General features: G+C 42.9%; 1 protein-coding gene across 2 annotated transcripts; it reads left to right on the top strand.

The window, feature by feature from the left end:
* Positions 1-18,908: 18,908 nt before the first annotated feature.
* Positions 18,909-24,064, top strand: LOC121177879 (sodium/myo-inositol cotransporter-like). Of its 2 annotated transcripts, XM_041032291.1 has the most exons (6): positions 18,909-19,029; positions 20,235-20,344; positions 20,435-21,092; positions 21,183-21,378; positions 21,462-21,589; positions 21,684-24,064. In XM_041032291.1, the coding sequence occupies exons 3-6, from the start codon at positions 20,453-20,455 to the stop codon at positions 22,916-22,918; spliced, it is 2,199 nt and encodes a 732-aa protein (XP_040888225.1). In that variant the 5' UTR covers positions 18,909-19,029; positions 20,235-20,344; positions 20,435-20,452; the 3' UTR covers positions 22,919-24,064. The 2 variants fall into 2 exon arrangements, with proteins under 2 accessions (XP_040888225.1, XP_040888224.1); XM_041032290.1 differs by having other exon boundaries at positions 20,235-21,092.
* The last annotated feature ends 1,482 nt before the right edge of the window (positions 24,065-25,546 follow it).

Here is a 25,546-nt window from a genome sequence, read left to right as displayed (position 1 = left end):
TTCATTTTGTTAACGGTGTTTGTGTTCTTTGTTTTGTTTTGGTCCCAGTGACCAGCACTGCCAAGACAAACAGGTTATTTGATAAAGAAAAAGTCTTAATTTAACTTCCTCTCTTTACGTTTCTGTTTTCCGTTTTCCGTTTCCCCTGTGGACCAACCGACTGACCAACGTGGATGAAAACAACTCGTTTAATGCTGATGTATTTTCACTCCATACATCAGTAGCACATATTTTTTTACATTAATCTGACTCGTTATGATTTTCTTGGTTGTAATGAACGTTGTCGCCTATAGGGGGAGCACTACGTGACCTTCAGACTCAAAATGTCACCTAAAACAATATTTAAGTGTTTTTCTTATGTCATGTTGCTGCTTTGTCTGAACAGTTATTCAATTGTGGTCGTGGTGGAGGTTGCCCCACATTCTACCTTCTTCCTGATGAAATGTGGCTGCTGAATTTTTCCAAAGGATCTAATGTGGTCGTGATCAGAGTTCCTGCTCGGAGACTTGTGACAAATGTGGGCCAATTTGGTTTTCTTCTCCGTCTCTGGGCAAGCCATCAATCAGGTTTTTCTGTGCTTCCAAACATCTGAAAAAAAAAAAAAAAAAAACAACTTCAAAAACTTCTAGCAGAATAAATGTTTTATAATTCAACATTGGACCGCAGCTATATCTCTCCCTCTTCCCTCCATGTCTTTCTTACCGTCTCTCCCATCCCCTTGTTAGTCTTATGGGATTTATTTTGTCTGTTTATACTCTTTCTCTCTTTTTGTCACCAGTCTCTCTTTCCCTCCATCTCTCTGCTGTTTGCTCCATTTCTCCTGTATGCTTCTCACTCCATCTCATTCATCGCGTCTCTCTCTCCACTTCCCCTCATCACACCCATCCCTCTCTCACCCTCGCTCTTGATTAGAAATGCAGATGAGTTGAAACCTCGGTTGCTCTCCAGGGTTTTGACTTTTACACCTCTTTAACAACAGCCTCTCCATCCCACACTCTCTCTCTCTCTGTCTCTCTCTCTGTCTCTCTCTTCCTCTTTCCCCACCTCTTTTCTCTCTCATCTCCATCTCACGTGGAGATGAGAGAAAATAAAGATCCAATGTCGACTGGCTCTGGATCTGTCTGTGGCTTTTCTAACTTGCATTCGTTCTCTCTCAGGGTCCATTTGACCCAGTTTTCTCCTCCCTGTGTGTGTGTGTGTGTGTGCTCGTGCCTCTCATGGATCATTTGGTAATGTGGCCTTGTCACGACTTAAACCGTTGTCTTCCTTAATTGACTCAGCTCTGTGTGTGTGTGTGTGTGTGTGTACTCTTCATTTGGTTGTAGTTCTCACCACTCTTACACTCCTGCTGCTTTGGAGATGGCACATTTCGTGGTGTTACCCCCAGCTCCGACTTGAACGTGTCACAGCTTGAGGGTTGCTCCACATAACAAAAATTTCAGACAGAAAAATTTAGCAGCGCGTGGAGGGAAGTAAGCAGCCTGTTCTCCCCAGAGTCTACCAGAGGCGACACGTTTTCTCCGTCTTCATTGTAATCAACGCTGATGTTTACAGCAGCTCCAAACAGCCAAACGCCTCGGCGCCATCACACCACTCTGCTGTCTGTTAATGCTCCGGGTCTTTTTCCATTCGAACACAGTGGTTTGGTGTGTTTTCTCTCTTATCCAAAAATCATTGTTATTGTTTTAATTAAGCTGATTTTCACACTGATTTCAGCTCAGCATTCACCAAAGAGAATCAGGACTACCGGATGGATACTTCATGCGTGGCCCTGAGTTAACCAGTTACCAGCTGTGTCGGTGAATATCCTGCTACTGTCATGTGTGATCATGTATGTGTCAGGCTTTAATCTCTCTGGTTTAACGCCACCTATTTTTCCAGGTGCAGGACACATTTACCCCCGACCATTTCCCAGCACACAGGTCGGCTCTGATGAGAAGTCCAGCAGCTGCTTCCCCACAGGAGCGACAGCAGTGGCACTTTGCTTGGGTGCGTCTACATTAGAGTAAGGCCATGTGGTGATGGATGATTTCAAACCCTAAAAACACAGAGCAAGTCCTTTCAACGCTCAGGATGCGGGCTGATGGGGCAGAGCGGACGGCCTGGGGGGAGATCTCAGCGACGACGTCGGTGTGGCCAAGTCGCTCGTCACCAGCAGCAGGAGATTCACTTCAATTAACTTCCTGCTTTGCTGCATGGAGAGGTGAAACAGACGCTCTGCTTCCTCACACCAACTCTCACTTCTTCTCTCCCCCACTGGGGCTACAGCCCACAGTTTACCCACAATGCTCCGCAGTAGCTCCAAGTCATGTGGAGCTACTGCGGAGTGTCAAGGATAATACACTGAAGTACTGTATATGTATTATTATCAGTGTTTGCATTAAGATGTCCTCAGCCTCTTCAGCTTTATCTTGGATTGTTGCAGTGAAAGCATTTTACCTGGTGTGTCTCTAGTCTGGCTGCTGTCAAACGATTTTCTAGAATAACTGAATGCACAATGAATGAATGAATGAATGAATGAAATTGGAGCAGTGTAGACACATGTGCTTCTCTTTTGCAGACCTGAGTTCACAGCATTAACACATATCAGTTACTGCTGTAGGAAAAGCAGGCCCCAAAGTGTTTGGTAACCCTGCGTGGCTCCCCCAGGTCTCCAGGAAAGTAAACACTGTTTATTAAAACTAACATTTGAGCATGGACGTATTTTAGTTTTAGTTTAGTCCTTCGTTGTTTCACAGCTGGTTGCAGAGAAAACGTTCAGAGTAAAAGTTGGTACAGGCTTTGTAACGTGACCTGAAATTCAAATTGTCAGCATTATGCTAAATTGTTGCACAGTGTAAAGCTTCTGCGGGGGGACTGACCCACTAACAGTAAGCCTGCGTTCACACTGTGGGGAGAGAAATGGAGCCCAGTGCAGTCTGGGTGTGAGCACAGGGGGCTCGGGCAAAAACAGTTGCACCTGGCTCAACTTTTGCCATAAGGCGACATGACGTCCCTCAGCAAGGTGCTGCACAGGCTGATCGAACAGGTGTGAACAGCCTGTCCCAGTATTATAAACCAGTGTGCACTGGTATTTTGGTATCTGTAAACCCTTCAGATTCATGGTTCTGTTACTCTGGATTTCTCGGACATTCTCTTGGGCCTGTAAGGATTTAGGTTAGGTTTCAGAAAACAAGGTGAAATAAAAAGGACAGAGGTGCTGACAAGCACCGAGAGGTGGGAAACAGACATTGTATCTACAGGACACTGAAAACCTCAGGGCTTGTCTGGTTCTTCTTTTTTTTTTTTTTTATTGAGGCAGCAGAAGTCAAATATTGGACTGGGAGAACTGGGAGGGAGTGTTAACTGACCCCCCAGAGTAAATGTTAATTTGTGTGTGTGTGAGAGAGAGAGCATGCGCTCAGGAATGCAGCGATGAATTGTCAACACCTTCCCCTCACCATGGAAACTATGTCAACACATGGGTGGGGGATGGAGAGAGAGAGAGAGAGAGAGAGAGAGAGTATGAGACAGGGGGTGGCAGTGTGTGTGTGATTTATTATTAGGTAGAAGATATTTGACCTTACTACTTCATAAATCTCCCTTGTGCTTTCACTCTCTCTCTCTCTCTCTCTCTCTCTCTCTCTCTCTCTCTCTCTCTCTCTCTCTCTGTCTCACACACACACACACACACACAGATATGGACTTCAGAGCAGTTAGATCATTTTCAGAGTCACTTTCATCTTCTGTAGACTTTCATTCAGTTGATTTATAAAACATTCAAACACAGAAACATTAAGAGAGCAGCACACGCTCGGAGACAGGAAGAGGAAAAAAAAAAGTTAGAGTGATACACAGGGCCAGGATTGTACTGCTATCACAAATCAAATATGCATGATGGATATGATGCAGCTTAATTGATTATTTATCAGAACAGAAAGGCGTCGAACTTAATTTCTTCATCAATCAGGTTCCAGACAAACGGGTACACGAAAAAAAAAAAAAATCATGACCACAAACTTTGTATAATTTTTACAGTGTGGTTTAATTTGGTAACCGAAGCATAAGAACAAATCAAACAACAGTTAAATGTGGGTGTCAGATCAGAAAATTCTGGTTTACAGATGCATTACATTACATTAGCCCCCTGAACTCCACCCGGGTGGAGCCGTCACAGAGCCGCAGCAGTACCACCCTGCAGACGCTCCGATCCTCCAGCCTGTCATGTCCTTGTATGGTGCTGTGTCTTCACCGTGGCACAGCTCCAGCTCTTCACCAGGCACACATCCACGTAATGCACACACATCCGAGAATACACAAATAACTGGTACTTTAAGTATGACTCCACATTGTCTCTCTCCCCCTTTCTCCCCCCCGCCTCTCTCTCTCTCTCTCTCTCTCTCTCTCTCTCTCTCTCTGTCTCTGTGTGTGGCATGATGCCAGCTAAGATCTCTCTGAAAGACCAGGCTGCAGAAACTGCTGCACTCTGATGCTGCAGATACTGTTTACTTCTGCTTCCACATGGTAAATAAAACTCAGGGTCTGATGATGGTTTTACCATGAGGGAAAGGTAGGAGACCATCTCAGGCTGCCTCATCAGTGACAGATCAATCACAGGAGGCTCCACATTAAATCTATTATTTTAGTGGATTATTATTATGGATGCATTGAAGTGTACGCTGCATTTTGAGGTGGAGACTTAAAGTGAGATAAACTCTGAGTGAAGGGCCATCATGGAGGTAAGGAGGTGTTTGTTTAAGGTCCCCAAAACTCTAAGTCAGCCCCCTGTGGACTCAAGTGTCGCAGATTTTTTGAGAACAGCTCTTAAAATGGGTACAACACAGTGATGATGGGTACTCCAGACGCACACGCTAATCACTGACAATGTGTATTGACATCATCGCTGTAATTCATGGCTGCAGGGATCTGAGCTAATGCTCCATGAGGGAGCATTAAAGCAAAAGGGATGAAGGAAGTCAGAGCGACTTCAGCGTGTCTGTGTGTTTGAAGTTGTTTGAGGCTGTCAAGGCGCCGCCGCTGCAGTCGTTTTCCTGCAGACTTCGGTTGCTCGTCATCAGCTTGTTCACTCTGAAGACACACACTTAGAGATAACACATACGACTTCCTGCTTTAAGTGATGTCCACAACAAATACAGAGCCTTGCAGGTCATTCATTTAATTTAACAGGAGTTATTTTCGCTCCTGTTTTTAAGATCAAGAAAACACAAAAGCAGAATAAAGCGAGTGATGTGAGCTGGCAACTCAGAGGCATGCGTCCATATCAGCTTACTGAGTTGTAAACTCATAAAATCCAACTCGACCTTGTAATCCTCCGCCCAGACGTAGCCTCGATCACTTTAAAAGGCTCACAACTCATCGAACAGCATGTCTTGGCCTGGATTTACACACAACGTCAGATTAGATTTTTATTGGAAATTCTCTGCTTTATTGGAGCCCATGCAGCAGAGCAAAGATGTCGACTGGCTGCACTCAGGTCAGCGTACGGGCATGAACTCACCACGTCACTGTATGCTGCCAGTTAATAGACATTTAACCTCCTCAAATTTAGTCTTGATGTATCAGCACTGCTGGTTGATCAGAAGCACAAATGAACCAGTGATGCAAAGAACAAACATGACTTCAGACAGTTAAAGCACTGACTAACATGTAACTACATGTTTTGACCCTCAGGCCAAGTTCAGAGCCACAGAGTCCACAGGGGGAGGATGTTGGTGGTGGGAGCACTGGTCAATAAACCATCGGACTCTGACATGGGAAATCGCTGCTGGCATCCCATTTCCTGCTGAAAGGTCAGTGACGTTGCTGACAAGTGGTCAGAAAGACTTTGCATGTGCTTTGCATGTTTTTTTTCGTCTGATTTTGAGGAGTCGTTCTTGTTCCACAGTGATGCAATGGAAATGTCATCTGTGCTGCTCAGGGCACTGAAAAGTGACATATTAAAAACATAACAGCCACAAATTATGTCCATAAGAGTCCAGATGATTCCTCAGCACTTACAAGCAAAAAACTACTAATGCACTTTTTTAAAATTATGGCATTACGTCACAGGCTGTTACTATGGCTATGAGAGTGGTGTCTGATCACTGTGCTACAGTGACGTTTGCTGCCAGTCTCTGTTCTGTGGATTAACACACATTAACGTGTGATGTGTGACCCTGTGCGACCCCGATCCGCTGCTTGTGCCACGTATGTACGGGCAGAGCGACAATGTGGGTCAAGTCATCTTGAAAGTGTGACGCGGTGTTTGTGTGCAAACACAGTCGACGCGCCATCAATCAGTTCATTTCACGGCCACATAAACCCTGAGTGAGGGGGAGAACATGTCACACTTCAAACACAATCACCAGCCATTAAATATTGTGTATAATTACACACACAGACACCGTCCCTGCTCATGCATCACAGCACACACGAAGACAACAGTAAATGTCTTATACAAACTACTTAAGGCTCATGCATGAAGGAAAACTATTAGAATTCGAGTGTGATTTTCCTGTCAAAACACCTGCTGAAACAGGTTATTTAACGCTTATTTAGAAGTTTGATTTCCAACATTTTAGTCGCTGCTCTTGACTTCATGACTGTGGTGTAATATTTATGCTCCTTTCGGCCCCAGCTTGTGTCTCTCATTAATATATTTAACATTTAACACAGATTTGCAGGTTTTTTTTCTCGTCATACAAACAGAGAGAGAAACATCAGTGAAAGTGTCGACCCCCCAAAAAAGTTAGTTAAAGTCCAGTTTTCACCTTTACATCAAGACACTGTGAATGTTAAATACACAGAAGAAGAAAAAACACATTACAGCTTCATATTCATCCCTGAATGTTTTTTTTTGGGCGGCTGCTCAGCTACTTCCTTCATCCGCTCCAGTTTACAGCTCACAGAACAGTGTATATGTATATTATCATACACACACAGTGTCAGATCCCATCATTATCATTGCTGACCCTTCATTATTCGTGCTGTTATGATGTGGATGCTCATACCCAGCCTGAGGCAAACTTACATTAACCTCTTTTCCGCAGAGAGACACTGAGGCTTTGACCCAGTCCTGCTTCTGCACATGATGGAGAGAGCAGGGCCTGGTCAGTGGTGGGTATGAGGATGTTGTCCTTTTGTCGTCTTCCTGTTGATGTTTATTTCCTCAGCAAATCTTAACTGCAGTACAAACCTCAAATTTCAGCCGTCTTCAGTGGTCAGATGATGTAAATGTTTCCAAGTTGTGAACACGGGAATCTTTCCCATCTCTGCCTTCCATCCCACATGAGCAGAGCATTATTCTAGGCTACCTAAGAGGCGTCTTTCCCGTGTGTGGAAAAGAAAAGGCAGCGGAGGGCGAAACAGAGATCTCTGCCACTGAACTAAAGTATCTGTTGAAGAAATCAATAAACATATTTTGGAACTCAAGGCACACACTCCTCTTCCTGCAAAAAAAAAAGAAGGTTATAGTAGTTCAGTAATGTTAGCTCAACACGTGAAGCTCAGGGACTGAATTAAAAATTCTAAAAACTGGAGCTGAATGTTTTCACTTTCTCCAGACAAACCAAAAAATGGTAAGCAGCGGCGAATCAGTCTCAAAATGAAAACCGCTCATGCTACAGCTGCTACGTATTTTACACCTGCTTCTGTCAGACCTGCACGCACTGACCTCAGTCGGCAATAAACCATCTCAGCCCGTTGTATGAGCTCTGGTCTGTAACGTGTGTGTGTGTGTGTGCACAGGATGAGTTCAGGCACAGCACTGAGTTGTAGCTCTCCCACATTTTGGCCGTCACACAATCACTGTAGTTACGCAAACAGTTGTGCTTCAGATTTCAATTACACGCGTATAACGTGGCCTGTGTAGACAACTGGACTGATTTAAACACGAGCGTCTGTGTTCAATCAGATGCATGTGAGATCCACCTGAAACTCCTCCTGTGTAGAAACTTTAAGGATCATAGCTGAGTGTGTTAACATACTAACATTTGCTTATTAGTATTGAACACAATACCAGATGAACAGTAAAGAGATGACAAAGGTCTTAGGATTAATCACTCTGCAGATCACCAGCCAATATTTGTCCAGATATTTCACCCCAGACCAAAGTGGTGCACCGGCCAACCCACATAGTTACATACCCCCTAGAGCACCTCCACTAGCACCACCACACCAGAGTCCATTAAATCAGCCTCAGAGACAGTGGATAGCAGCGCAGCGATATTACTTTTTAAAGAAGAATAGCTTTATACTCCTGCTAAGAGTTTGAAACAGAGGCAACGCATGAAAGTTTAACTGAAGACCTCCTCTGTCAACAACATGTACCATGTAGAAATTCAGTGTGTTGAGTCTAATGTTAACCTCACGGTGCTGCAGTAAAATACTGCTCCTCTTGTTCATTTGAGAAATACATCATTTCATAAACAAACTCGAATCCCTGATTGATAAATTCCTCTGTAGCATTGTCAAGCGGTTTGTTGGCTGCGAGCGATCAAGTGCAGCATCTTGAGAACCTGACATGGATAGATTTTTTCTTTTGGGGCCCCCCACACCAGAGTAAGAGTCAAACTGCGCCTCGGGGCATAAGATACTCCGACCTCCTTTCTCCCACTAACATACATGCGCATATGTCTGTGCTGCTTGAACTCTCCTTGTTCTCTTGGGTTATCTCCTCCAACACTGCACCAATACTGCCTACAGCTGCATTTCAAATAAAAGAGCTTTTTTTTTTCATAGATGCATCTGCTGTAACTGCAGGGCTTTATTCACCTCTTCAGTGGGATGTCAGTCAGGGACAGTGGGCATGATGGTGCCTGAGCATGTGAGATGATTTATGCCTCGACATACGAGGGTTGAGTTTTCTCAACAAAAAAGATGATGAGTGCAGAGTTAGCACAACCAGCAGCGAGGTTGGACACAGTTATGCAAATAAGGCAGAAAAATACTGGAATTTTCATTGGATAATTATAACGTCAGGCCGAACACAACAACCAGCGTAATTCCTGTTTGATTGTGGTTATTTTTCTGTCGCCGTGACGTCTGTTGTTTTTGTTGTTTTTTTTCAAGCAGGCGAAACAGCTGAGGACAGTACCAGCCCTGTGTGAAAAGAGTCGGCCCGCAGCTCAGAGGTCTGCAGTCAGGTTAGTGGAAGTGTAAAATAATCAATCATTCAATTTTCCAGGACATAAGAAACTAAAATCCTTATTAATACGGCTGACTCTGTGAGGCCGGAGGTGGCTGAAGAGGTGCCTGCTGTCACCAGTTGCACCGTCTCTTCCATTATCTCAGCTCTGACGCCTTCTGATTACTGATAGTTCAGTGTGAGACGTCCTTTTGTTGGACATGTTCTTAGTAAATTGAACCCTGGATTCACTCCACGCTGAGGGCGAAGCAAGACATGTCACGGCGCTTATTCCCACTGTGCTCAGCTCCTGCAGGTCTGTGCGACGGAGACGGCCGATGTCCCTGAAGCTGCAGGGAACATTTTCACAACAGGCAAAGACCAGACAACAGCAACACAAAGGTGAGTTTGAAAACTGTCCTTTAAAGTGAGACACTGTGATTTACAATGCTAACTGTGTCAGTTCAGAGTCTTCATGTGGGTTATAATAAGAAGAGCCACTTCTCAACACTTATTTAAAAGGCTGTGTATTTAAAGCCACAGCCTGGGGCAATAACTGGAATCTGCCCACTATAACCAGTGCAATTTTATCATTTTCCTGAATGACCAGAGGACATGTTCTAAACATAACTTTACCTTCAGTGATGCTCAGAGAGCTGGACGTTCATCCCTAAAAACTCCCAGCTGCCGCCGCCACCGCATTTCACTGGATATGAATCATTCAGACGCTGAAATCTAGTTTTATGTCTCCCAGTAGCGTGAATCACGAAAAGGTATTTCCACCGGGCGCTGCGCTTAAAGGTTCATCAGGAGCAAACTTCCACATTCAGACACATTGCGATATATCTGCACCACATTATGATGCAAATCTGTGGGCAGCGGTGGAAGAAGTACTCATACCTCTGAGTGTTATTCACCACCTTGGGGCCTGTACAGTTTTTATTGTTCATTTTACCAAACAGATTAGTGTTTAATCAAACCTGGAGCCGGTTGGGACAGTGATCACTGACGCATGCATGTGAACATGTTCCACATTAGGGCCTCGGTTCTGTTCGTGAGCAGTAACTTTAGTTTGCAGCAGGAACAAGAGGTCACAGAGTCTGATGTGTGGCCCTGACATTTCACTTTCTCTTTATATCCTACATCATTAATCCGTGAATGAGAATGTGCCCATACAGTCCACTGACGCTGTGAGGTTATTTAAGTCCACACGCGTTCAGGGGGACTGAGGGCAGGTTCGCTGCATACAGCAGCTGACTGCCCTTCATCACTCAGATGGTCCAAATGACTGTGTGAACCCAGGACTTACTGGATTAACCTTCTACATATAAACACAGACACACACACTCACACATGTTGTGGTATCAGACAGTGTTGACAAAGAGCAGCTATTGTTGGGCCTGTAGCTCTCTGTCTGATGGTGGGTTGATCGCGGCGTACGCTGCGGCCTTTAGCCATGTGAAATTCACAGCCGGGTGATGAGTCTCTGTGGGTTTGTCTCATTTGATCCATTGTTAAACGCTGATTTGTGCAGCTTTAACCTTCTTGTCCTGTTTCTGTTAAACTTCCATCTAATAGTAGAAATGTGTCATTCCAGTATCATAAGTCCCTTTCTGATTTTTTTTTTTTTGGAAAAATTTAATTACGTCCTGAATATCTCTGTAATAGAGTCAGAAATAGTTTATTAACTATTTTATTTTTATGTTCCATTCTCTCTATTTTCCTCGTGGGTGAAATTATCATCCATATATTTGAGCTACTGGGTCATTAAAAAACCTGTTTCTGCTACACAATTTGTTACCAGCCAGGAGGAGAGCGCAGATCAGCCCTGCTGTGTGGAAATGTTATTGATTTAGAATAGGAATGAGCTTTTTATTGTATTTTCTCATAACGGATTTCATTTCTAATTAAATTGCCACAGTGTGAGGTGAAGTGTCGAAGCCCACAGAGCCATCTATTTCTAGTCTGAAGCTGAAATCGGATTCTTAGAGTGGCCATAATCCATATTTTCATGTTAACCACGCGTCAAACGAGAGTGTGAAATGTGTCGAGGACATTTTTGTTGGAAACCTTGTTCAGGACGAACAGGTGTGACCGATAACGTGAGCTTTTCTTTCTCATTAAGATGATTTTATAGTCTGCTTTTAATGAATCACAATGGCCTATAAGAAAAATGCTACCAAGTCAAACACATGTAACCACACACACATAGTTACATAAGAGATCTGAGCTCCGGTTCACTGCATCAGTAAAGATGGAGAGAGAAGGGATGGGGTTTATTCCTCCTCATTCATCTGTCAAGTTTTCTTTCTCTCTCTCTCTTAAAAAAGCTGAGCTGGCATTTGATGTCAGCATGTTTGCAAGTATGTGTGTGTGTCAGTGTGTGTGTGTATGTGTGTGAGGATCAAATGTCCCCCAGACAATAAGACGCCCTTATTCAAAACAACTGAGAGAGAGGGAGTAAGAGACGGAGAGAAGGAACAATCAAGAGAGCGAGAGAGGTTAGGCTGAAGCCTGGTGTTTTCTCTCTCTCTTTCTCACAGTGTTTCTTTTCTTTCTCTCTGACTTTACGTTGGACTGAAATCTGGACAAACCTGATCCCACAGAAGAGAAGAAGAATTAGAGAGGAAGAGAGAGAGCAATTCTCAGTTTAACATTTAATCAAGGCTTATTTTTTTTTCTTTCTCAGCCACATTGCCAAGTAAAAGCAAAGCCAAAAAATACAGCTCTTTTTATTCTTCTGTATCCTGCTTCCCGTCGGTCCCAAGGCCCAGTCACGCTATGAAAGTTGTCTTCATGCAGCGTGTGGTGTGGTGACGACTTGCAGGGCTGGTTGGTGAGCTGCTGTACCCTTTCCCATGTTCCTGCATCTCAGCTCTTACTTTGGTGAGCACAGTGTTATCATAACTGATGCAAATTAGGGGCAAAACTATGAAATCTGGACTCCAGTTTTCTGCAGTTTATCCTTTAAACCTGCTGATCTCTGCATCATCTGTATTCACAGCTCTCAGATCAGTTTCAGCCGCACTCAGCTGAATGTGTGCTCTGAATCTCGGTTGATATAACTGTAAAAATATGGCCTCGTGAGTGTTTCTGTCTGAGGTCAAACAGCTGAAGATTAGTAGGAACCTTAATTTGAGTTCTTTCCAATTTGTTGATAAGACCCAAACGCAAACAGCTGGGCCCAGAGTGGTTCCTGAAAATCCTTTTCACACAGAATTCCTTATGTGGAGCATCTCAGTTCTGTCCTCAGGGCAAATATCTGCAAATATCTTAAGTACAGTGCCGATAGTTTAGGTTGTAAACAGGAGGTTATCAAGGAATCGGTTAGCTGTGGGCTACAACTTGATATATTTGTTTACATTTCAACAAATTGGCAGCATTAAATTTATGCTGAATTGTCTGTTTGCAGTGATTTCTGGAACTAATACTGGATTTAAGTGTTTTGAGCTGTAACTATGAAACGACTCATTTTTTTTCCTTTGGATTTCGCTTCAGAAATAACTTTCAAATGCAACCTAAGCATTCTTTCTCTTTAATTCTCCCTCTGTCTTTCTGACAGACACACACACTCTCTCTCTCTCTCTCTCTCTCTCACACACACACACACACACACACAGCAATCCTCACACTGCTTCATGCTGTCAGGAGTGTGTTTGCTGAGGTCACAAAGTCATGTGTGTTTCTCAAGTTTCTCAGCCGCCTCTCTTTCTCTGTCTCACACACACACACACACAGTCTGAAGTATGACATACACTCTCTGCACTCACACGCATGTATCACTATAGCAACAGCTGGGAACGTACGTTTATTACCATGGCAACGTCAGACTGTACGTGTGCATTCAGATTTCAGGGGTTCAGTTTCCAGTGTCGTTTAATGTGACTGGTTCAGCTCCCACTAAGTTCACCAGAGCACTTTCAGCGGTAATCAGCAGTTTTAGCACAGTTTTTAAATTCTGCTGCAAATTCAGTCTGAATGTAACTTCAGAACACGCTGGGTGTGAATGTTCAGCAAGTCCTTTTAAGATAATCTTTTTTTTTTTTTTTGATCAACAGAAAATTGATTACTTTGATAATCGATTAAGTTTTTTTTTTTTTCTCCAATGCTGCCAAAAATTTGGGTTCCAGTTTCTCACATATGAATATTAGTTAGACAAAACAGCTAGAGGACATCACCTGGGAAACTGTGATGAGCATTTTTCTCTACTTTCTGAGATTATATTGACAAAATAATGTTCTGATTAATTCATTCTAAAAATAAAAAAAACATATAACAAATCTGCCATCCAGGTACACGGAATAATTAATAATTAAGATGTAGCATAGCCTGTAAGTTAATTAGACATATTAGAATATATTTTGCACATTACAGCTGAGGACACATTATAAAATCTAGGTAAACAACTTTCCTGATATCGTGTGTTTTGCAGAGCTTCACTGAACCTTTATTTATCCTAAGATAAAAAGCACACAAACAACATACACATGATGTAAAGCCTCTCTCTCACACCAGCGTGACAGTCAGTGCTAGTGTTTTTCAGAATTCAATCACATTTTTCATTAACCCTGGGGGAACCACCCCCCCTCACACACACACAGACACTTCTTGACGATGATAAACATGTTGGAAGTGATTTTTCCATCTGCCTTTCATTCCCTCCACCATCTGCCATCGCCAGCAACTCTGAACGCTTCAGCTCTGTTAGTGATAGAAGAAGAATAGCGCCCTCCTCCTCCTCTTTCTTCTTCTTCCCTCTTTAGTGACATCTCCTTTTCCATCTTGTAGATTCACGTCAAATCTGACATGATGACAGAACATGCACCATGTGATCATAATATCAAATAATGAAAACAGACTTTAGGACAAATTTGATGTAATGTTTATTTGCTAAGGGGCATGTATATTGCATGAACCAGTTCCACTCAGCCAGGTATTTAAAATATCCAGTACTCAACAATAAAATACATCCAGGAAAAACATAAACAATGAGATATGATATATGTGCTGTACAGGCTTATTTTTTATGGAAAATGATACTGTAGATAATTAGCAGGTCTCAGATGTTTTTACTTTCTTTGGTGTTGCTTTTCAGTTTGTAATCTTGTTGTAGCCTGAGCAACATAAACTCTGCAGCTTAAAAAATACACATTCAAAGCCAAAGATTCATGTTCATCTGTTTGTCTCTGTCTGTCAATCAGCTGGAGGAAGGAATGCAGGAGTGTCGTGGGCTCGCGGAGATGCTGAGGGATGAGATTAAATATAGTCTGTAAAGATCGTCTTTTATCTGATGTTTTGGTTTTCCTCAGCAGGGATACAAGTTGGTGTATATTTGATTGGCAGTGTGGGTTTTTTCAAGTCGGTATTTCACCACAAAAATGGTCCATTAATATTTGATGGGTAAAGAAAAGAGCCTCGCTTCTCTTTCTTAGTCTTTGTGGAGAAAGATTGAAAGTTTGAAGAAAAGGGGGAAAGCAGAAAACATTTTAGAGCAAAGATGCAGGAGCCAGAGATAAAGAACTGAATTTATAATTTACATAACTGTAATAATGAAGGACTGTTTCATTACCACAGTTAAAAATGTAAAACTGTTAAAGATCAGAGACACTTCATTTAAATAAAACAGGAGTCAGTGCAGAGCCAGTGGTGCAGCTTGTTCAGAAGACGAGTGGCGCCATCTACAGTCCAGCACCTGAAACATCACATATTTCCACAGAAGACCCATGACCCTCATCTGCATAAATACAGCTGGTAGTTGAATTAATTGCATATCTGTGGAGTAATTTGTGCCATTAAAGTAGAATATCACTATCAACAGTGCTACTCAATACCACAAAAACATTCATTTGTCTTACACACAGTGACTTGTAGTGAAATTAACTTAAATTAAATTAAATTAAATTAAATAATTTTTCTGTGTGCTGTAGCGTCTCTAACCTATTCAGCACTAATCAGATCATGTCAGTGATTAGCAGACAGGTCTGTGTATAGAAAAACAAGCCGCTGCTTCTAGTGTGGTTCACCAATCATCTCCTCGTCCTGGCGCATTCTTATTTGCATACTGTTCAAACTAATGCCCGCTGACTAGTGACAAGCTGAGTTACTGTAACGCTTACAGATGTGATGTGTTGGGTTTTTCCTTATTTTGCTTTTAGGCAAATGTTCGGACGTATATTCGTGTTTATTAAGGATGTTTTGTTGTGGTGTGTATGTTTTTTATCCAGACACAAGTCCCCGGCGAGTATTCACCTAGAGCTGCTTCTAGTGTGGTTCACCAATCACCTCCTCGTCCTGGCGCACTACTATTTGCATATTGCATACTCTTTCAAGCTAACGCCCGCTGACTAGCGACAAGTTGAGTTACTGTAACGCTTACAGATGAGATGTGTTGTTATTTTCCTTATTTTACTTTTAGACAAATGTTCGGACGTATGTTTATTAAGGATGTTTTGTTGTGGTGTGTATGTTTTTTATCCAGACACAAGTCCCCGGCGAGTATTCACCTAGAGCTGCTTTTAGTGTGGTTCACCAATCATCTCCTCGTCCTGGCGCATTCTTATTTGCATACTGTTCAAACTAATGCCCGCTGACTAGTGACAAGCTGAGTTACTGTAACGCTTACAGATGTGATGTGTTGGGTTTTTCCTTATTTTGCTTTTAGGCAAATGTTCGGACGTATATTCGTGTTTATTAAGGATGTTTTGTTGTGGTGTGTATGTTTTTTATCCAGACACAAGTCCCCGGCGAGTATTCACCTAGAGCTGCTTCTAGTGTGGTTCACCAATCACCTCCTCGTCCTGGCGCACTACTATTTGCATATTGCATACTCTTTCAAGCTAACGCCCGCTGACTAGCGACAAGTTGAGTTACTGTAACGCTTACAGATGAGATGTGTTGTTATTTTCCTTATTTTGCTTTTAGGCAAATGTTCGGACGTATATTCGTGTTTATTAAGGATGTTTTGTTGTGGTGTGTATGTTTTTTATCCAGACACAAGTCCCCGGCGAGTAGTCACCTAGAGCTGCTTCTAGTGTGGTTCACCAATCACCTCCTCGTCCTGGCGCACTCTTATTTGCATATTGCATACTCTTCAAGCTGATGCCCGCTGACTAGCGACAAGCTAAGTTACTGTAACGCTTACAGATGACATGTGTTGTGTTTTTCCTTATTTTACTTTTAGGCAAATGTTTGGACGTATGTTCGTATTTATTAAGTATGTTGTGTTGTGGTGTGTATGTTTTTAATCCAGACACAAGTCCCCGGCGAGTATTCACCTAGAGCTGCTTTTAGTGTGGTTCACCAATCACCTCCTCGTCCTGGCGCACTCTTATTTGCATACTGTTCAAGCTAATGCCCGCCGACCAGTGACAAGCTAAGTTACTGTAACGCTTACAGATGTGATGTGTTGTATGTTTCCTTATTTTACTTTTAGGCAAATGTTTGGACGTATGTTCGTATTTATTAAGTATGTTGTGTTGTGGTATGTGTGTGTGTGTTTTGTTTTTTTTTTTTATTCAGACACAACAAGTCACCAGTAAGTGTTCATCCACAGCTCGGTAGCATCATCTTGGCTCTTTAAATTTGCCGTGTAGCAGGAGCCAATCAGCTGCTGCTGCTTCTAGTGTGGTTCACCAATCATCTCCTCGTCCTGGCGCACTTCTATTTGCATACTGTTCAAACTAATGCCCGCTGACTAGTGACAAGCTAAGTTACTGTAACGCTTACAGATGAGATGTGTTGTATGTTTCCTTATTTTACTTTTAGACAAATGTTCGGACGTATGTTTGTATTTATTAAGTATGTTGTGTTGTGGTATGTGTGTGTGTGTTTCTTTTTTTATTCAGACACAACAAGTCCCCAGTAAGTGTTCATCCACAGCTCGGTAGCGCTATCTTGGCTCTTTAAATTTGGCGTGTAGCAGGAGCCAATCAGCTGCTGCTGTTTCTAGTGTGGTTCACCAATCATCTCCTCGTCCTGGCGCACTCTTATTTGCATACTCTTCAAGCTAATGCCCGCAGACTAGTGACAAGCTAAGTTACTGTAACGCTTACAGATGTGATGTGTTGTGTGTTTCCTTATTTTACTTTTAGGCAAATGTTTGGACGTATGTTTGTGTTTATTAAGTATGCTGTGTTGTGGTATGTGTGTGTTTTGTTTTTTTAAATCCAAGATAACAGTTACGTGACTGGATTTTTAGTCAGTGGTGCTTGACTTACACAGCAAACCTTTTTGCACTAATTAACTTAATTATTGTACAATTCAAAACATTCAGTCCTTGAATTATTCCGTTCACTTACATGTGTTATCCAAACTAAGTGTTTTTCCCACAGGCCTTCGATTAATACAAGCTGCAAGGTGACTACAGTGTCTGCAAAACCACACAAATATCATCACACAATTTAATCAAATATGTTTCACCCCTGTAGAATGTGCAGCTGTCTATCTATCTTATAACAGCAGTAGCAGTTACTTGCTAAATATTGGCACTCAGGTAAGTTCACAATAAGTTCTATTTTTCTCTTTGGTCAAAAAATAAAACATAACCCTTGGTTTCTTGTCTCGGCTGCCACCATGAATTACCATTACAAATCTAACCAAAACCCCATGGCCTTTGGTGCCTCAGGGGTCACTGGGAAAGGACAAAGCAATATGCAGTTGTTGCATGCTCTGCAAGCCAGTGTTTTTGCATGTGGATTTACAGGACAGGTGGGTGAACACGCTGCTTTTCATATGTAGACGAGGAGGTTATATTCATGTTTATATTCTTTCTTGTTTTCTCCTGTTGTGCTGCCGTATGCAGCTGGGATGTTCACCCTTGTACAGTGGCTTCGGCCTTTTAAGGCCTCCATGGTGCTGCTTAGGCTTCAGCATCATCCAGTTGTTGTATTTTAATTGTTTTTCATTAGCAACAGTTCTGTATTTTAAAATCAAATGTTAAATCAATGTTGGAAATCTCTGGATAAGATGTGACATATTCTGAAGGATACCTTCAGCCCAGTGTAGCTTCATTGCTTTGCTGTGATAAAAGCATTGTGTCATCGTGACAGTCTGCTCCCAGCAGCCCACCACCTCGATTTCAAACAGTTCATGGCTTATAGTTTATGTAAAGTGCAAAATCATGGTGTGTGTGCAGAAACAGCTCTTTACTGTCACTGTAAGGTCACCCCGACTTGGTAATGGGTAATGAGGTGTTCATGGTTAATACACACACTCACACACACACACGAAAACACCGCAAAATAAAATATTTTGCATGCATCCATCCGGCAGCGCGATAAAATAAAGTCATGCGTGTGTAAATGCAAAGTTGCATGCACACTTGCAAACCATACACACGCATACACAAAACAATACTCCTGCAGACACGTGTATCAGTGCCAGGTCAGGCAGTGTCCACGTTCTCATGACACACACTGTCTGAACAGGTGGGTTTATGAGTAACGGTGTATGTTAGTGTGTCACAGTCTTTTGCTCCTAACGTGTGTTCGTGTACATGTAAATCTATAATACTGCATGTGTGTGTGTGTACTGGATGCATGCACGTGAGTTGCACTGTGTGCATGTGCAAACTGGAAAACATCCAACTTCTATTTCTCTTTAAAGTAAAATGGCAGGATGGCTGGTTTACTGGCGAAGTCACGAGTCTGAAGTAATAGACTGGAACACAACAACACGACGGTCAGCGTGCCATCATCATGGGATCATCATGTTTCCACTGAGTTCGTTTTCTCATCATCTGCACCACCGTGCTGCCTGTTTTCCTCCACCCAGGTGATGATGATGCTGCTGCTGCTGTGGGCGGAGGCTCCAGTCCCTCTTATTAGGCAGAGGTCCCCGCTGCCATCACAAGTCTATGCTTTCAAACCGGTCCGGTGGCAAACTCTCCACGACAAAGACAAACAAGGGAGACGAGTCGTCAGCGAACGGTGAGTACAGCATGTAACGCTCAGCTTGTTTTGCGCTTTCCCAGCGCGCACAATGTGCTTTGTTGAATTAATACGAATTGTGTCTTGAGTTTTTGTTAAACTCTGCATGTTCGCTCCTGTGTATATGGCGCCTTATTTCTAATTACAGTATTATTAGAACATCACACCGTGTCTCTGTGCTGCGCTGGAAATTTCCCTTAAGCAAAAATACACATGTATTTTACACATTTGCGGCATGACAGATAACTTCACTGATAACGTCATAAACAACATCATTTCCAACTAACTGAATAATAATGTAGCTGAATATTATATCTGTTAATTATAACCTTGCTTGCAGTACCACAAAAGTGCCTTTAAAGACTTAGAATAATAAGAAAAGTTATACTTGAATGAAGCACAGCAGCAGCATATTGTTGTTGTTCTAATAACTCTGAGTAAACCTTGTGTGTACCCAGCATTCCCCTCAAGAAGTCTGTTCACTTTGTACTAGTTGTTTAAAGTCAATATTGACTCTACTGCAAGTAGCATCAGGAGCAAACCCCGCAAATACTGGAAAGTCACTGTGGGGAAATGTCACTGATGCTGTTGTTCACAGGTATTTACACCAGTGGGACATTTTCCTGCCACCTGCACAGAGCCTAAATAAAGCGAGCGGAGGGAAACTGTGTGGACAGATTCTGATTTTCCAAAGACTAATTGTCCTCCACAGAGCGGAGCGTTCCACTCAAAACATGGGAAACTAACACAAACAGCAGCCCTAATGCAGGGCCCTCATACTACAGTCCTGTAACCAGCACTGCTAACACAAACTGCAGCTAGTAATTACTAGAGAGCAGCTGAGATGTGATCCCCCCACTTTTCCCCCTAATTTTAAAATAAATAGCATTGAGCTGTGAGCCAGGGTTCTTCCGTTTTTTCAGGATAGCAGAAAGGGTTAACTGCTCACGGCTAGACTTCTCCAAAACTGAGCACAAACAGCTGCCTGTCATTCCCAACCTCTTCCACCCTCTGAAAAGGCCACAGACATGAGGGAGCAATAGGCTTTATGAAAGGCTCTGCTGTGCAGGTGCATCGGAAAGACAGCACAGAAAAGAAAAGAAACATGTTTTCTGTGTTTACACAGCTTGCATTCCCTCTCACTTAGAGAGAGACAAGCCTCGGGTTTAGGGTTAACTAACTTTGTACATTTCCGTCTGTTGCAGGATCCAGATGACCTCTTTCTCTTGCAGCTCCCTCAGTCAAAACTCAGATACAATGCAATGCCGTGTTGTGAGCTGCCAAGCCACAGCCTGCACTGATTCCCAAAGCTGAGGTTAAGCAGATAAATGTATATGATTAATTAGATAACAACAGTGCTGATCTTCATATTACTCAGGAATACTCACTAAGTTTTGTCTAACAGCTTCAAAAGTGTTCAAACATGGCCACCGCTACCATGATGGAAGTGGCAGACATCATCGTTGTGGCAGCCTACTTCATCCTGGTGCTAGCGATCGGCTTCCTTGCCATGTGGAAAGCCAACCGTAGCACAGTGAGCGGCTACTTCCTCGCAGGCCGCTCCATGAACTGGGCAGCTGTAGGAGCTTCTCTGTTTGTCAGCAACATAGGAAGTGAGCATTTTATTGGGCTTGCTGGATCCGGTGCTGCTAGTGGGTTCAGTGTGGCTGCGTGGGAATTCAACGCCTTATTGTTGCTCCAGTTGTTAGGCTGGATATTTATCCCTGTCTATATTCAGTCCGGAGTTTACACTATGCCAGAATACCTGTCCAAGCGGTACGGAGGTAGGCGACTGAAGGTGTACTTTGCGATGTTATCTCTCATCCTGTACATCTTCACCAAGCTGTCCGTGGACCTTTATTCCGGAGCCTTGTTCATCAAGGAATCTTTAGGGTGGAACCTCTTTCTGTCAATCATCCTGCTCATCACCATGACTGCTCTGCTGACAGTCACTGGTGGACTCGTTGCCGTCATCTACACAGACACAGTCCAGGCATTCCTCATGATCGCCGGAGCTCTCTGTCTCACAGGCATCAGCCTCTTCAAAGTGGGCGGACTTGAAGGTGCTTTGTGCGTTGAAGTTATTGAATAAACTATAGTTTTGTCTGCATACTTTCCCTATGGTGAACTATGTCCTACCGTGTCATTTTAAGGGGTGAGGATCAAGTACATGCAGGCCAATCCAAACACCACTGCCATCCAGCTGTCTTCACCCAACCTGACGTTCTCTGAATCCTGCCACCACCACCTCAGCCCAAAGCCAGACGCACTGAAGATCCTTCGAGGCCCACGGGATCCAGACCTGCCTTGGCCTGGTTTTTTGCTGGGCCAGACTCCTGCCTCTATTTGGTACGTGTCTGAGTTGCAGGTATAGCCCGATATGTTGTTGTGTGCTCGTTGTTGGCTCTAATCTCTCTCACTGTGTGTTTTAGGTACTGGTGTGCAGATCAAGTGATTGTGCAGAGGGTTCTGGCAGCAAAGAACATCGCCCATGCCAAAGGTTCGACCCTCATGGCTGGCTTCCTGAAAATCCTGCCTATGTTCATCATTGTCATCCCAGGTATATTCACTGTTTGCTTTTTGAGTGACTAACACTGAAGAATCCTGACTGTAACCTCACTAAATGCCTGATTTATGCATGATCATGATTGCAGGGATGATTTCCAGGATCCTATTTGCTGATGAGCTGGCGTGTATCAGTCGAGAGCACTGCATGGAAGTGTGCGGCTCTGTGGCCGGCTGTAGCAACGTGGCTTATCCACGGCTCGTCATGTCAGTGATGCCTGTCGGCCTCCGCGGTCTAATGATGGCTGTCATGATCGCAGCTCTAATGAGCGACTTGGACTCCATCTTCAACTCAGCAAGCACCATATTCACGCTAGACATTTACAAGATGCTACGGAAGCAGGTGTCATCCAGAGAGCTGGTGATAGTTGGCAGGCTGTTTGTGGTTTTTATGGTGATCATCAGCATTGCCTGGGTGCCGGTCATCATTGAGATGCAGGGAGGCCAAATGTTCTATTACATCCAAGAGGTATCAGATTATCTGACTCCACCCATTGCTGCTCTGTTCCTGCTCGGTGTCCTCTGGCATCGCTGCAACGAGACAGGTGCCTTTTGGGGTGGGATGGTCGGGTTTGCACTTGGGGCACTGCGTCTGGTGCTGGCGTTCGTTTACCGTGAACCACACTGCAGCGAGCCTGACGAGCGGCCATCTTTCATCAAAGATGTCCATTTCATGTATGTGGCAGCCATCTTATTTTGGGTGTCAGCTTTGGTGGCTGTCGTTGTGAGTCTCTGCACTCCTCCCCCCAGCAAAGAACAAATTACAACAACTACTCTTTGGGGGTTAAACAAGAGAAAAAGGCTAAAACAGCAAACTGAGCAAGACATCAATACTTTGAAGCCTCTTAACCATGAAACCGTAAGTGGACAAAGTGTGCTTGGTAAAGAAAAGTTTCAGGACCACCCAAACAATCTCAGTGGCATTGAGGCCAATCATGAAAATGCTCAACCAAGCAATGATCGTGCTATCACAGCCACTAACACAGAAACGCACCATCTAGTCGAAAATGGTGGCTATGCAAAGAGTACTGATCCTAAAATGGTAGAAGAGGGAGAAGGGAGAGGAGTTGGAGAAGGAGAGGAGGAAGAGGAGGGCTGCTTTGGAGGAGGTGCAGTGGAGGGTGGGAGGTGTATCAAGCTTTTAGAGTGGTTCTGTGGCTTCCAGGAGAAATCGTCCAAAGCTCAGGTCATTACAGTTCAGGAACAGGAGAAGATTGTGGATGAGCTTCTCTATGAACCTCCGCGAACCAGAATCATCCTGAACACAGGACTGGTGGTGATTTGCTCTGTGGGGATATTTCTCTTTATCTATTTCTCCGTATAGGCTCCGTTAATTCCAAGCTGTGGGCACGTTTGTCCATAACCCACAAGCAGTGAGTGGTTTTCAGGTAAGCTGTCCTTTTTTTCCCCTCAGCTTTTCTTATGCAGAACCATTGTGGCACACCCTTTCCCTTCCACTTCATCCACGTTAGTAAACACATCACCATTCCATTGCTAGGCCTAGACCATCCACATGCAACCCACGACTGGCTAACAAGGCGTCCACTTAGGTGGAAGTAACCAGAGGGGTGTTGGTATGGGTCCAGTGCTTTGCATATCAGCTGCTGGTCAGCCTGTGATGCTTCACAACCAAAGAGAGTGTGTTATGACTTGAGTTGCTGCTTCACAGATCTGTTAGGGTGGAGTCTTCAGGAGACTGTTGTTAAATTACAGCACTTCTTTTTATACAAAAACATACTGTGGATTTTTTTTCCCCTTTAACCTACACAACAAAAAAATCATGTTACATATGTTCTTGTCTTTATGTATTTTCAAATATATGACATACTGTGTGTGAAACAGTTCAAATCTGAATCTACTGTGACGTGTGTTTTTTTGTTGTGTACAGATGCGATAACATATTCTTGAATTTGTCCCCATGGGGATGTTTTCATGATATGGAAATTCATAGTGAATGTGAAATTATAATAATGCAGTGACTTTGCCTTAATTGTCATTTTACTGGAAATGTATAACTTATCCTTTTATGTTTTCTTTTTTCCTTGTATTTGAGAGGGCAGCAAAGAGAGCACACCCTTATTTAACCTCATACACATGAAACATGCTTTATGTGCCAGTGCTGAGACAAACTGTGTGCTGTTTTTTCAACACTTTGTAGACTTCAAATCGTGTCTTCCAATGGTTTAAAGTTTTTATGAGAATAATTGTGAATTATGATGTTATTATGTTCATTTTTAAGAAATGAAGTTAAGCCTGATAATAGATTTGAATAAATCAGAACCCATTATGTGCAAGAGAAACTGATTAAGTTGAGCCAAATAACTTGACTGGCATTTCTGAATGTGGCTATTGTGTATTTTCTCAGGAATAATCAGAGATGCCAGTTCTCAGTTGTTTTCCTGCGTTTGACTGTAGTGAATTTTTACACCATCTGTTTTGCACAGTAAAAACTAAGCGATCGAACAATCGAGCTCAGTCTCCTTTCATTTAATGTTTGTCCAATCCACTGTCACAGTCACTGCTGCTCACCTGGTTTGGACCAAAATTAAAGTTTCATCAGATGCAAAGTGTTTGTACACGGTCGTTGTGGAATTACTTTGCTTCAAAACTTAATTTTTAAGAATAACATACTCTTCTAACTAATTGGTGTATAGTTTTAGTTGTTCTCTCAGTAAACTACATTGCACATCAGTTGTCACTGTTGAACTTGACACTATCCGGTAGTCACAGGTCATCTCTTAATGGAAAAAAGCAGGTAACCAAACTGGTTGTTCTGCTCCATTTAAAGGCCTCCACCAGGATCTGTGCATGAGGGTTATTGTATGTTAACAGTGTGCAGCGTTCAGCAGCTACATGCCGTGACTTTCTCTGAACTGATGTGCTGTGCAGTGTTTTTCATTGTGATTTAATAGTTCAGTGGTAATGTAGTGTGTGTTGTATGAGCTATAATAGAAAGGGAACAATGTCAAAGTTTAACTCGTGCTACATGTCAGAAGGCTTGTGGCACCACAAGAAAACACACCACTCAGTGGGTTAAGAGGACACTGACTACAGCCTCAGCCACAGTGGAAAGTTACAGCCTGGAGGTGGAAAGTTACTGGTTATACCCATCCACCACAAACTCAGTACAAAAAAAATGACAAGAAGTCAAAAGGGTTTTTTTTTCTCTTTCTTTCTTTTTCTGGTGTCTTCAGGTTCATTATCCAATAACACTGGCTGCTGCACCGTTTAGCTGTTTCCAGAAAATGCCACACTCTCTCTCAGTAAGTTGATAATCATCAAACAACAGGAAACTTTCAGACTGAATAAACATGCAAGAGTGGTCGAAGTAGATTTTACTTGTGCTGAAATAAGTAATGAGAAAGTAAATCAGCAAAATTCAAATACTTAAAATATGATGAGCAAAAGTATGTACAATGTACACTGAGAATAATTCAGAATGTCAGCTTCAAGAGGTTTGATGATTATCATTTTCACTACATACTACACTACTTTTTTTTTTTACTAGCTTTAACTATATGTTCTATCCAAGTGTCTAAAGGGAAGTCAAAGTCACTGACTTCACATTCTATGTGTGTGTGTGTGAGAGAGAGAGCATGAACGGGAAAGAGTATAAAATTAGTGACCCAATGGGAAGTGACTACAGACCACAGAAAACAGGTGTATGAGTGTGTGTGTGTGTGTGTGTGTGTGTGTGTGTGTGTGTGTGTGTGTGTGTGTGTGTGTGTGTGTGTGTGTGTGTGTGTGTGTGTGTGGACTATGTGTTTGTTGATCATGTTATAAGCCCTGTAATATTCTCAGAATTCATTGTGCTTCGACCATGACCACCAGCCACTACTGCATCAGTGGCAACAGTGTGTGAAAAACAGTCAGGGTAGGAGTTATGGAAATGTGTCGGCACCACCACAGTTTGACATAGTTGGGAAAATAATGCAGCAGTGCATCTTCCCCT

Source organism: Toxotes jaculatrix, chromosome 24 (assembly GCF_017976425.1).
Source record: "Toxotes jaculatrix isolate fToxJac2 chromosome 24, fToxJac2.pri, whole genome shotgun sequence".
In the NCBI taxonomy this organism is placed as follows: domain Eukaryota; kingdom Metazoa; phylum Chordata; class Actinopteri; family Toxotidae; genus Toxotes; species Toxotes jaculatrix.
This window is presented reverse-complemented; position numbering and strand designations above follow the sequence as displayed.